Source organism: Convolutriloba macropyga, chromosome 15 (genome assembly GCF_964194025.1).
Source record: "Convolutriloba macropyga chromosome 15, txConMacr16.3, whole genome shotgun sequence".
Lineage (NCBI taxonomy): Eukaryota > Metazoa > Xenacoelomorpha > Acoela > Convolutidae > Convolutriloba > Convolutriloba macropyga.
Window position 1 is genome coordinate 15,481,689 of NC_134482.1, and position 14,990 is coordinate 15,496,678.

Below are 14,990 nucleotides of genomic sequence, written 5' to 3' on the forward strand. Positions count from 1 at the left end.
CGTGTAAAAGTCCGAAATAAAGCATTTTCTGTCTTCGTTCTGACATCTCAGCCTGGATTGGGGTAATGAGTGATGTTGTTACTGCAGGTGTATTGCCTTGAGAGGAATTCTTATCATACATGATTATTTAACATTATGTTGATCAATTTCTGACATATTTTCACCATCAATGCAAACCATCAATGGTCCTAAAGAGGGACTTAGGTTATAGGAACTGACGTAAGATGACTAATTGAAATATTTTCCAGTCATGTTTGCTTTGTGCATGATTGTACAAGCATTGGTAGCTATAGTTTCTTTTTTCGGTACTTAATGAGTAATTTTTGCGCAGAAGGGGACAATGTTTAGGTCAGTTATTGATGTTTGCAGTCAACTCTGTAATGTGACTGCTGCTGTCTTTTGATCTTTTCGATTTGTGCTGCCTCCCACACCCCCCCCCCTCCCCTCCAGTTAAGAAGCAAATGCCACCCGTGTTACCGGTCACACAAAATTCACAATAATCGAACAAGATCATATATGACCTCCGGTAATCATACTAGTTTTTGAAAGATGTTCAAAAGAATACAAACGTAACGAATTGCTGCCTTGTTGTCAACCAGATGTGTAAATTCGGTCAAAGCATCAAAATTTGTTATAGTATATATATATATATATATATATATATATATATATATATATATATATATATATATATTCAAACGAATGTAATCGCCAGCGTTGCCGATCTAATTTTTTCTACCGAGTTACAAACTTCAACAATTCGATGTCACTGGCGCGTGATTTTCCCAACTATAACCCATATTCAAGTCCTCCCAAATTCAAAAGAGAAGTCAAAGAATATCTATTTGATTTAGCTAAGAAGAAGTTTAATTCAAATCATACCCATATGGATGGACAGTGTTTGAGGGAAATCAAATTCAAGCCCCGTTAGGGACTTACTAAGCTCGGTAAAACCAAGTTTAGTGGAATTCATTATTATTATTATTATTATTATTATTATTATTATATTATTATTATTATTATTATTATTACTATTATTATTATTATTACTATTATTATTATTATTATTATTATTATTATTATTATTATTATTATTATTATTATTATTATTATTATTATTATTATTATTATTATTATTATTATTATTATTATTATTATTATTATTATTATTATTATTATTATTATTATTATTATTATTATTATTATTATTATTATTATTATTATTATTATTATTATTATTATTTTTATTATTATTATTACTATTATTATTATTATTATTATTATTATTATTATTATTATTATTATTATTATTATTATTATTATTATTATTATTATTATTATTATTATTATTATTATTATTATTATTATTATTATTATTATTATTATTATTATTATTATTATTATTATTATTATTATTATTATTATTATTAGTATTATTATTATTATTATTATTTTTTATTATTATTATTATTATTATTATTATTATTATTATTATTATTATTATTATTATTATTAGTATTATTATTATTATTATTATTATTATTTTTTATTATATATATATATGTATATATTTATATATATATATATATATATATATATATATATATATGTAAACATTGTAATAAATTGCTATAGATGCTCATTTATAACTCCGCCGTAGCCGGTCCCCAGAATGAAGGATGGAAAAACTACCAGGAAACACAGGAAAATCTCACAAGTTTCTTTTCTTAATCAAGTTGCGATAATTTTCCAACCGTAGTTTAGCTACATTATATTATCATTTGTGTTGTTTTGCTCTGTTCTAATTGGGGAGAATTTTAGGGCCTGTTTTTTTACGGTTTGTGGAGACTCAAATCTTCTATAGTTGTTTGTTTGTAACTGCAGCTCGCATGAGAAAGGAAAGAAACGCGCCCACAACCTACTTGAAAAATCTCAAAAGTTGAATTTTCAATATGACTTGAGAAAATTCTCTGAAGCCGCCTTTTTAATCAGTTTACTCATATTCGAAAACGTTCCTGATGTTCTATGGTTTCTCGGTAATCATTCAAATACCATATATGATTTCCTGGTCATCATCCATTTATTACATATGATCTCCCTGTAACTTTACATCGTTCATAAATGGTTTCTTGCCATTCATAGTTGTCTCATAATTGCATTCTCCATTTATGGTGTCCTGATAATCGTACAAAGATCATATACATTGCCCCGCTAATCATAATAAATCGTAAAATTTTTGGCATCAAATATGACTTGTATGGCATCTATTATGTTCTTTGTCTGATTACTGAGAATTAGCAACCCGGGAATTACTTAGCAGTTGTGGAAAATATTACCAAGTGCTTGCCAAAACTGGATTCACTTCGAGTTATAAAGAGGAAGAGGGAAGAGACAAGGATTGGCTTAAAAGCAAAATGAGCAGCAAATTGCAATAATTCAGGATTCTCATCAATAACCATTTGAAACTATCACTTTTTGCAGTATTGTAGTAATTAGTTTTATAGGTATAAACTGATGGTGCCAATTATGATAACAAACTTTGTTTTACGTCAATAACCTCAAAAATTGAGGAAAGATCTATTCGGATTCATTATTGAATGGCCGGTGCAATTCAAGTGTAAACTTTTTGTCATTCTGTTAATAAAAACTTTTCGACTTTTCGAGTTCTTTTAGTTAAAAACCCTGAAGCAAATTTTGCTAGAATTATCTTAAAAAGAAATATAAAGCATCAGTTTAGCCAAGATTGAGATTGGCTGCTTTATCTAGATTATTCTTATTTTCAACGACAAATTTCTTACAAGTGGTTTTTTTTGGTTGTTATAACAACCACTTGATCAATTCAAATGGAATTTTTCTGAGCAGTAGTTGCGCACGAGTAATACGATACGCTGTTATTGAAAAGTGTTCTGCAAACATTAGAACCATTCAAATGACAAACCTTTTTTTATTATCCCTAAAAATTAAGTTTGTTTTGACTTGAATAGATAAGGTTAACTTCAAACTGAAAAGCAAATTATTGCCAGAAATCTTGTTAAATTTCACTTCTTTTGTTTTAGTTATCCTATCATTTGTGAGGGCTGCAAAAGAAATTTGAGCAGAGATCTAAATGGCCAGGACGTTAATTTTTTAAATTTGTTATCGTACCAAAATCTAAGTCGTAGAATAGTGGATAAGAACCAAACTAACGGTTCTGACACCCTCCTAACTTTTTCTCTCCGGATCGCTCAAAAGTTGAGTTTGCTAGAACTTGGTTCCCAAATGGAGAAACAACAGGACTCCTTTTCACATGATAAGCGGCTAAAAATGCCAATCTTGAAGCTCATGCTGACAGGCTTATATTCTCATTTTTCCAGTAATTTTTCAAAACATTTTTTTGTCATTCTTTCTCGTGAATTGCAGAAATTTCTCTAGCTTGGCAGACCTAAAATGTAATTGTTTCAAAATAATCACCATCTATTTAAAACGAAATTCAGATAATTTTTCTTTTCTTAGAACATGTTCTCCTATATCTTTTGTCTATAAATTCAAGCCTTCATATTGGCAAGTCAGGATAAATCAAGTTTTCATAGCACACGCCTTTAGTAGCCTTTAGAAAAAAATGTGTTTTTTTTTCTTAGATATAGAATGGGGTTGCTGAAAGTCAGCTGCATAGAAAGTCAGCAGCTTAGAAAGTTGCTGAAAGTCAGCTGTAAGTCAGCTGCATAGAAATTTCACAAATACATACACCTTTGAATTTTTGCTTCCTGAAGACAACTTATTAGTTTTTTTGCACTAATCAGAAGGCATTCATTATCTTAATTGGAATCGACTATTCGGCACTCTTATCTGGGACTTCTTTTAGTATTCTTCATCTGGTGAGACCAATCCAATATTTTTCAAATTAACAATTGTTTCACTTTCAGGTCTTTTTTAGGTCAAAATTTTGAGTTGTTTTTTTTCTTCTCACCGTTTTTTTCGGAATGAGTCACTGGTGTATTATAACCAAGCCCAGTGTATCCAGCGACAAAATGGAAGCGGCTGTTCTAGCAAAATGGAACAAAGATAAACTCATTCAACAAATTCTAAAACAAAGAGAGAACAAAAGATCATCACTAGATACTAGTAACTTGCAAAAGGTTGAAATGACAGGACTAAAAAAAGACTTAGAAAAAAACAAGCAAGCAAATAGAGAACTCCAAACAGCTCTAGACAACAGCAAATCCCTATATGACCAAGCAATGTTTGAAATTGTTTTTTTTCAAGGGGACAAATTGAGAAAATGTTGACAAAAATTATTGATGGCAACAAAGACAAAGAAACTAAACAAGTTTATGCCAACAGCAGACAATTTTTTCCGAAGTTTGTACCATGATTTACTAAACATCTTGTCATATCAGACAGCACGTATAAATTTGATAACACAAGGTGAAATAGGTAATGAAACTACAATACACTCATACCCTTCGACAACCATAAGTGATGTTAATAACAATATGGAGTCTTTTTCAGCTGGAACAAGACATGAAAGCCTTGTTTTTCATTTGGGACACAATGCAATTGACCAAGGTACTGATGGAAAAAGGGCAGCTGAGCAAATGGGTGACTTAGTCAGTAAGTGGTTAACTAAATTCAAGCACCATAAGGTTGCTATATGCCAAAGTCAACAAGTTAAAATTGGACTATACGGACGGGACTCGAACAAAAAGAAACTGATGATTATAACCACGAAATCAACAGCATTGCTGACCAAATTAGAGGCGAATTCCAGTGGTCAAATGTATACGTCCTCAATTATGTTCTTGGGGCAAACGATATCAGACAAGATGGTGTGCACCCAAACATATATGGAATTCAAAAAATAGTTACAACTTTGCGGCGGAGACACACAAAAAACATTGGATACAACTGTTCATCAAACAATATATCATTGAGACAAATGCGTCCTAAAAGCAAAATGGAATTTTTTGGCATTCAAAAGGGGATGGAATAACTTCAATAGTCCGAATGAGTTCTGATACATTTGGGTGACTTAATTCTTAGTTCTTTAATACAAACGTTGTATGTCTCTTTTGAAGAAAACATCAGTTTTGTTTGTAATTTTAACAATAGGCTTTGTTTGTAAAGGGGGGAAGTAGCTTTTTTCAAAAGTCACTCAAATCATACTAAAAAACCAAAATTTAATTTTTGTCAGATTTAATTTAATAACTTGTTTTCACTAGGGTTCGGTTTCATCAATATTACGTATTTATTATCCGGCATATCAATTATTCTGCAAAAAAGTGGCGATATTGAAACAAACCCTGGCCCAGCTTAAATAGAAAAATTGAAAACAATAGACCAGTACTACAAAGAACAGAACAGAACAGACCATAATCTCAAGTTCTGGTACATGAATTGTATAATAAATATGAAAAGTTATCAAATTGTTTGACAACTCTCGACCAGTTGTCTTTCCTAGCTGTAACCGAAACATGGATTAAAGAGAACAATACTCTTCCAGATTTTTTTTTGAGCAGTAGTCATCAATTTATTCACCAGCCGAGATCATCATCGACTGAACTGGAAAGAGGGGGAGGTGTAGGCATATGGATACCCTAGAAGTTTTCAATCAAAATAAGAAATGACTTGAACACCATCAACCGGAGTTTTTTGAATCACTATGGATGGAAGTAACTGAGCCTCTGAAAGAAAAATTGCACATAAATGTGGCGTATTGTTCGAACGTAAACCTTTCAAAATTCTTCCTTGATGAAATGACATTAGTAATGTCAGAAATGTCAACTGTTTTCACTAGCACTGACAATCTAATCCTGTTTGGAGATTACAACATAAATATACTTAAAGAAATCGGGAAACAATTACTAAACAATTTCAATGCAGATAACGTGCTTCAGTATGTAAACACAAAAAAAGCAACATGGACAAATGGAGAACAATTTTCTTTAATCGACCACTGCTTTATTTCTAAAAATCAAATTTTCGAAACGGATATAATAGAGTCAATACTTGAAAATGATCATTTCACTATTGTATATCAATCATCATTGAAATTAGAATGGAAGCAGCAAAAGACTGAATATTTAATGCGAGATAAAAAGAGATAGACAAGAAATAAGTTTAACCGTGATATTGCTTTGCAAGACTGGTCACTAATGTACAAAATCATTGGAGCAAATGAATTTGTTCATAAATTTATTGAAACTTTCCAAAATGTATTAAATAGTCACGCACCTTTGAAGAATATAGAAGTGGAAACAAAAAAAGAGCACAAAAAATGGCTATCAAAAGAACCGCGAAGTCTCATTAATGAAGAGCATCGTGTATTCAATGAATGGATAAAAGATCCTAATCAAGAGCTCTTTAACAGTTACAAAGTACTTAGAAACAATGTTAATAGAAAATTGCGTTAAGCATCTGAAAATTATATAAAACAATTTTTCGAGAATCTCCCAACTTCAAAAGAACAATGGAAATTTATCAAGAACAAAATTAATTCAAATAAACAGACAGAAAAATGCAAAGCTGAAAAAGGGTCATAACGTAATGTCTGATGAGAAAAGCATTGCTAACTGTTTGAATAATTGTTTTCCCCGTCTTGGACTTTACAGGGGCAAACTAATTGCTCCTAAGTTGCCTTCTTTTAATTTTAAGGGAAATGAATTCAATTTCAGGCCGGTAACCAGAAGAGAACTATACAAAATTATTGACAATCTACCAACACAAAAATCAGCTGGACCAGGATATATACCATCTTGGGCATTGAAAGTTGTAATTTGTCCATTGGAACCCATTTACAGTTTGCTATTAATGAGTGCATAAACGCAAACACTTTCCCTGAATTTTTTAAAAAGCCTATGTCACTCCCATCTATAAGAAAGCAGACAGGCATAACCGTGAAAACTATCGACCAATTTCGATCACTTCAACGTTAGAAAAAATTTTTGAAAGACTTCTCTTGGAGCAAATGTCGGAACATTTAGATTTGAATAAAATAATTAACAAAAATCAATTTGGTTTCCAAAAACAAAAGTCGTGTCTTAATACAATAATTGCACTGACTGAGAACATAAATCATTATGTTGAAGAAAAAGGTTTAGTCTTAACAATTTTTTTGGATTTAGCGAAAGCTTTTAACTCAATATCCTTGGACATTTTTATTCAAAAAAATTGAAAAATATGGTTTTGGAGAAAACGCAAGAGTCCTATTGAATTCGTTACTAATTAACAAGAAACAGTGTGTTAGAAACTGAATAGTTGAATCCGACTGAACAATTATAAATCATGGTGTTCCACAAGGTACTGTACTAGGACCACTAGTATTCATACATTATTTAAATGACTTCGGTGAGGAAATAGGGAAAAGTTCGAATGTTTTACAATTTGCAGGTGACACAGCAATTTTATTTCATGAAAAAATGAACAGTGTTTAGAAGCAAAGGCTAAAAAACATTGATGGAAACTGAACAATATATGCAACAAAACAAGTTAACTCTAAATGAAGGGAAAACAGAAATAATGGTTTTCAAAAAAGAAAAGTTACCAACTGTCAATTGCGTTGAGTTTAATAGTCATTCATTGAAACCGACAGATGAAGTCAGATACTTAGGTGTTACTCTTGACAAAAAGTTGACATACCAAAACAACTTAATAAGACAGTAAAATGGCTTTTGCTATCAGATCAATTTATTCGGTACGCAATCAAATACCTTTAAAGGTTCGAATAAATCTCTTTAGATCACTTGTTTTATCGCATTTAGAATTTAGTGCAAAATTTTTCAGTTTGCCGTCCTACTCATTTGACAGAATAAACAACCAAATTAGACGGGGCATAAAAGTTTGCTTTTTTCGAACAAAATATGACAGTGCTCATAAACTACTTCTTGAAAATAAAATACTTCCCGCAGAACTTCAAATAGCAAAAACTTCATTAAATAGACTTTTTGATTTTGTCCAACAAACGAACATACAAGACCAAAAAAACATTCAGAATAATCGGAGACGTTGAAATTAAAGTTAATAATCGTACATATGATTTTTCTATCACAACAAAATGTAAATCAAAACGGAGCCAAAATTCAATTATAAGAAACTTTGTTCGGAAATGGAATAAAATTCCAAGAGCTCTAAGAAAGGAAAAATCAAAGAAAAAATTTTAAAAAGAATTAAAGGAAGAGATGCAAAAAAAGACACGAACGAGTTCCAATGCACAAAAAAATGAAGGCTTTAAAAGTTTATTTTTTATAAAGTAATTCACGAGAACTAGAAACTGAACCTCAATTTATTATTATTATTATTATAATTATTATTATTATTATTATTATTATTATTATTATCATTATTATTATTATTATTATTATTATTCTTTTTATTATTATTATTATTATTATTATTATTATTATTATTATTATTATTATTATTATTATTATTATTATTATTATTATTATTATTATTATTATTATTATTATTATTATTATTATTATTATTATTATTATTATTATTATTATTATTATTATTATTATTATTATTATTATTATTATTATTATTATTATTATGTTTAGTTATTCAAGGGAAAGATGTAGTATGTTTGATTTATAATATTACAACATGTAACTTTAACCTTGGGGTTATTCGAATTTACATGTTTGAGATTTTAAAAAAAATCCAATGAACCTTTAGATATTTTTTTTCACAGGGGTTCACTATGTTTTCATAATGATTCACCTGAGTGACCTTGACCCATTTCCAATTTTTTATAACAGATTTCATAAACGGTTAATGGCCTTACTCGGGTATAATATTCGGTCAACCTACATAAGTTTGACGCGTGAAAACGCGTGATGTTCTACAGTTTAGTTTTTTGTTATTGCCTGGACTTGAAGAAATACAATGCAAATCTAAAACTCAAATCATGAAAGCTGTCTTTTTAACTTGAATTTAATCTGTATATCTTAAACCAATCAAATTTATCAGTAGATGACAATAGAGATCTGTTTAATCTGGTTTGTTAAACTGGTACTAAATTATTATAAAATAATACAGACTATAAAATCGTCACATAAATGGCCAATAGTTTTTATATGATTATAAACTGTTAATTGATTTTTGTTAGCTGATATGATTATTACTCTTCGTTTGGGGACATTAAACATCTGATAACTTAATTTACAACTTTTATTTGAAAACTTTTGTTTTCTATACAAGTGCCATAAAATTAAATGGACCATAAATTAAAAATTCCCGAGTCGGTCAGAAGGATCAAAATTACAGGTAAATTAATTCAAACCTTATGAAATATTGTTTAATAATGATTATTACAGTGCACACCCCCAAAAAATTTAACTTGAAACTCTTATCAAATTTCTAAGGACTGCTCAATTCTTTGTTTAATTCTTTGCTCCGGAGAGGCAGAATAAACTTTAAGCCTGGAGAGTTGCAATAGACTTTTTACAATAACCCCTTAAGCAAATGACAAGGCAGGTTAGAAAATGTTTTAGATGCATCAGGATACTGATAAAAATTTAGAAAACTAAACCGATAGTCTTAAAGCCGTTTCTGATGTATAATGAAAAGAGTTATTCTTGTATTTTGGGTTTGTTCTCTCGCTTACAAGATAAACAAACTCTCTTTGTGAGGACAAAAATAATTTTTTTCCTAACATTTTCATTTCATTACTGAATCTGTCTTTCGCTAATATTATTTTTTTATGATGTTCTGCTTGAAAAAAATAAAACCGTGCGATGTGAGTAATTTTATTAATATCAAATCTGTGCATTTCATGCTAAGGAAGTTATAATATGAAAAGTATGCACAGCTTGACTATTCTTTAATTAGCGCAAAAATTAAACAATTGCTTTTCACAATTGTTCGATAATTATTAATGAAAGTATGAATCTTTCATTACTCTAATTATTCATAAATCTGTTGCAAATATATTTAATAAATTTCTGTTTGAAAAACTGTTATGATAAATTAATTTTTGCACAGATTAATAATTTTTAATTAATAATTGTTTGAATTAGTTTAATAAAGAAGCGCGGCTAGTCCTTTCATTTTTCATTTCAATGTAAAGAAATATAAGAAACGTAAAAGCATGCTCATAATTCATCTGGGAAAAAGAATAAAATATTATGCCATATCGATTATTCCGTAACTGAAACTGCTTTTAGGAAATACGAGAATTTCATTTTTTTTCAATTCCTCTAGTAACATTATATGTTTTATAACCCTGACTCCATGGTTCCGACCCTCAACTCAGTAGGAGGGGAGGAGGGGGAGGAGGGGGGTATATGTTCAACTGTTTTTTTTCCAATAGCGACACTTGAGAACAGGTAGTTGGGACCTAATAATGGTCTCTCGGTTGGAGTGAATAATGGTCTCTCGGAACGGTCTCTCGGTTCCATTTGCTCTCCATAAATTGAAACAAAGACTTTTTCTCAAGTCCCTGTGGCTCTGCAACACTGAATAACCGAACTCGAAAGAAAACTGATATAATGAAATCATTTAAAGAATACATAATCAAATCTCGGCGGGGGTGGGGCAAAATTGATTGGAAGGGGGGGGGGGGGGTAAAATTAACCGTTTCTTCGTTTAGACGACAATGGAAATGAGAAGGAATTGGTGTTTCCACTGGGCCTTGACATTGACAGACCTAAGAGGGAGAGGACTTGTTTCTCAGCTGAACAACTTTTCCTGTTAGAGGAGGAATTCTGTAAGGGACAGTACTTAGTGGGAAGAGATAGAACCATCTTAGCAGGCAGACTGGGACTCACCGAAACACAGGTGCAGTTATAGTAATCAATTTCCTGTCGCCCCTCCGTCCTCGTTCACCCCTTGTCATGGAAACTCAGTAGTGTGTTGGAGAAATTGATAACTATTAATTTTATTCAATCGTGGCTTAGCTACCGAATCAAATCATTGTTACTACCACGTGTGTCATTAACAATTTTGCGGGAGTTTTCGAAGACACGATCTTGTTGGTAACACCCCTCTAAACATTTTCACACACGATTCTGAAATCGCGCTGTTGGAGACTGCAATTAAAATGCAAACATTAGGCATTAGGCTGTGGGGCGGGGGTACAAACGGAAAAGTAAATAGTTTTTTTTAGTTTTTACGACAACGTCTATTATTGTCATAGTGAGCCCGGGGTTTCAAAAGTTGTTCCAAATTGTTTCAAACCGTTTAGGATTTAGAAAAAATTCTCAAAAAATCAGCTTCATTCTTCTTCACAAATTTAACAAAATCTTAGATTTTTCATCGATTTGATACAATATTGCGTTCCTGTAAGACAGCACAAAATCATGCAAGCGCTTGGAACGCAATTTTTGAAAACTACGAACCTAATTGATTTTCAAAAAATTGCTCAACTCCGAGTTTTTCTAGTGAAACTCTTCCGGCTAGGCAAAAATAGTCCCGAAAGCATCTCCTCACATACTTTGAAAGCATCCCAAAATTAAAGCAAAACAGTCTCCAAGCAATGAAAAGTATCGCAAAAGACTCTACAGTCCTAAAGATGTCTATGCATCATTGTTTTTTGGCCAGTATTTTGAAGAATATTTTCAATATTTTAGATGATCAGAGCCCTAGTGGAAAATTAAAGGATATCTACAAAATTTATCAATTACTTTATGAACATCTGCAGAAAAAAAGCGGCTTGCCCATAATTTTGAAAATTTTTCGGACACTTTTATATGATCTATGGTCAAATTCATTTTTTGGTTTCCGTTTATAAACTGCCTAGAATTGTTCGAATTGCATCTTAAATTCAAACAAATTTTTCCTCTGAGCACCTTGAAAATCTCAAAATTGGGTAGCTGGAATAAGGAGTATCTTGCCAGATTCCTGTAACGTCCTGTCGCTCGAGCTTTTTGTAGATTAGTTCTTATTGATGCATAATCTTTCGTTCTGCGAAAATGTTTTGCGAGAATCAGATTAGCGTTTTTAGTGTATGTAGTTAAACAGAATTTCATGGCATAGCTGAATTTTAGCAACTAAGTTTTTTGGTTGTTCTGCCAAGTCTGAGTTGGTACCATTCCATTCAGCAGTACTAAGAAAAAAAATTATTGAATACTATGATCTCATCACTTATTTTTTTTTGTTAATTGCGCAATAACGAATCAATTTAATTTCTTCGAAAAATGATAAACTAATATTTACTTTTTCTTTTGACAAAATTCTACTTCTTTACAATTATGCTCTCATTTTCGAATAAAACGGAATTTTTTCTCCACTTTTGTCTTTGAAGACTACAAACTGCAGCTCTGTATATCGCAAAAATATTATTTTATAAAATAGACAAATTAGCCCAAACGCATATTTCCTGCCATATTCCAGTAAAGCTCACAGTTGTTCCAATAAATTGCATCGTTGAAAGCTGAATATTTAAATTTAGTCCCTCATTTTAGAAAAACATAACCGATTCACTAAAATAGTGCATAAGGGAAAAATCTTTCTAAAAATTATATAATACAGTTATACAAGTAAATTTTCCCGTTTTAGATTATTAAAGTTTGCATGACAACGTCTATTATTGTCATAGTGACTCCGGTGCCTGGGTTCCAAAAAATATTCCAAATTGTTTCAAAAACTTTTAGAATTTAGCAAAAAATTTTAAACGTCATTTTGACTCAAGTTTCAACCTTTGTCATCTATTTGATACAACATAGCGTTCCTACCGGACAGCTTGAATTCATGCGCATAATATGCGATGAATTTCCTGAGATTCTTCGATAAATAGTTTGAATCTGTGAAAGCTAATTGGCTGTCCTGTTAGATCATACGAGATGAATTGTTATCTTGAAAAATAATCAAGATGCCAGAAAATAATAAGCTGTGCTCAGCCTGCCTGTGTATTCAGCGTCCTGAGTTATTCTGGCGAATTACACTCATGCAGCGTAAATTCATAATATCAACGAATCCATGAAAAATATTATTTTCCAGGCAGAAAACAAAAGCAGATTTAGCAGGGGTAGAAATATTAAAAGAATTATATACTGAAACAAGCACCAGCGTATTTTTGGATGCCAGATTTCTGAATTGCCAGAATAAAATACCCGAGTTTTCTATATACAAACCCAGTTTTTAAACTTGCAATTTGAGTGATTCACGTATTGGCTACATGACTAAGCTTGAAGTCACCGAGACCTTCTGGCAATTATTATGAACGGCGTAGCTTTTCAAAGTGTTCAGAAAGAGTTTCCACGTGACTTCTTCAGATTCACCTGACTTTGCTCAAAAACGCAACCTGCATGATCGAAAATGGAAATTCACGGAAGCCAACTTCAGGCTGTGCATATGGGAAGGTCGGTCACTGGAGACTTCCAGAATTTTAAACTTACACGTGCGTGTTTGCAGTAAAGCTATGTAGCATTTTGAAGTTCTGGCATACATCTCGAACATGTAAGGGGTTTTCTACGAAAGCCAGAGAATCTCAGTTACTTCATCAGAGTCACGTAACCTATACAGTAAACAATAATTGTCAAACAGTTTGTTTAAGGTTCTTCAATCAAAACTTTTTTTTCCATCTGAAAAACTGGCACTTTGCGCTTTTTCCATGTTAACCATGTTTCTCAACCATGTTATGATTCCCCAATTGCAGAGCACGTAGCATCATTACAACTGAGGTATATCGAGGGTTGTATAAAAGTGTGGGGGAGGGGGCAGCGAAAGAAAACATACAAAGAAATTTTGTTGATTGACCTTGCTGGCAATCAATTAAAGGTCTTTTGAAAAAAATTCGGGGTCACAATTGGGGGCCATTTGCATAAGGTTATGTCTACTTTTTCTTTTACAGATTAAAGTGTGGTTCCAAAATCGTCGCACGAAAATGAAGCGGGACACATCAAAATCATCAACAACAACATCTACAACTGCAACATCGTCAACAATAACAACAAAAACTTCGTCATTGGAGCCAATCAAAAAATCATCAACATCGCTTTTGTCTAGTTCATCTTCATCTTTAGCCACCAAGCTACCCAGTAATAATTTTCCAAGCCCTAAAACCCAACCCGCGAAAACACCCATAACATCTATGAGTTCATTTTTTGACGAATCAGTACCGTCGACTTACGTGCGACCTCAAATGTCCTTGTACAACATTACCAAAAACGTCATGTTTGAAAAAGTCGTTATGAACCCAGCTGCAACTATGTCGGTTCCGGGGGAACAATTTTACCCACAATCACTTTTTGGATATGTACCAGCGTCACATCATGTTGTGCAAGAGCATAATTTAGCCAATGGGTTCGTTAGCCCGGAATGGAGTCATACGCAGAACGGTGCTTATTCGTATAATTTACCCTTGACTTCAAGTTGGTATACGTCCCGATAATTTAACTTCTAAAAACTAAATTAAACTCAATTAAATTCTTTATTTGCACTAATTTGTCAATAATATTTGTTTTACTCTATATTATCATTATACTTTTTCTTCTTTTCGAAAATAAATAGAAAAAGTAAATTTGCGGGACAAAAATTTTTCTATCACATGCAAAAACATATCAAAAATATCAATTTTGAGGGCATCAAAGACCAAAATGTTTTAGTTCAAACATCAAGGCACACCCTACATGGGCTCTTTTATACAGTCTTAAGGAGACTACAGAGTAAAGTTACTAACAGACACTAAAGTTACTAATATACTCTAAAGTTACTAACATAATCTAAAGTTACTAACAGACTCTTAAGTTACTAACATACTCTAAAATTACTAGCATACTCTAAAAATACTAGCAGACTTCAAAGTTACTAACAGACTCTAAAGCTACAAAAAGACTCTAAAGTTACTAACGGACTCTTAAGTTACTTACAGACTCTAAAGTTACTTACAGACCCTGAAGTTACTAAAATACCCGCTCCAAAGTTACTAACCTACTCAAAAGTTACTAACAGATTTGAAAGTTACTGACATACTCTAAAGTTACTAACAGACTCTAAAATTACTAACAGACTCTAAAGTTACTAACAGACTCTAAAGTTACTAAAATTCTCTAAAGTTACTAAAATACTCT

The 14,990-nt window shown here is 31.6% G+C and overlaps 1 protein-coding gene across 1 annotated transcript in view; it reads left to right on the forward strand.

Moving 5' to 3' along the window:
* LOC142354106 (uncharacterized) overlaps positions 1-14,422 on the forward strand; it is a 33,384-nt gene extending 18,962 nt beyond the window's left edge. The window contains exons 2-4 of the mRNA XM_075406377.1: positions 4,489-4,590; positions 10,571-10,758; positions 13,772-14,422. Of these exons, the coding sequence (XP_075262492.1) occupies positions 4,489-4,590; positions 10,571-10,758; positions 13,772-14,311 (830 nt within the window). The 3' untranslated portion in view covers positions 14,312-14,422. The remainder of the gene's footprint in view (positions 1-4,488; positions 4,591-10,570; positions 10,759-13,771) is intronic.
* The last annotated feature ends 568 nt before the right edge of the window (positions 14,423-14,990 follow it).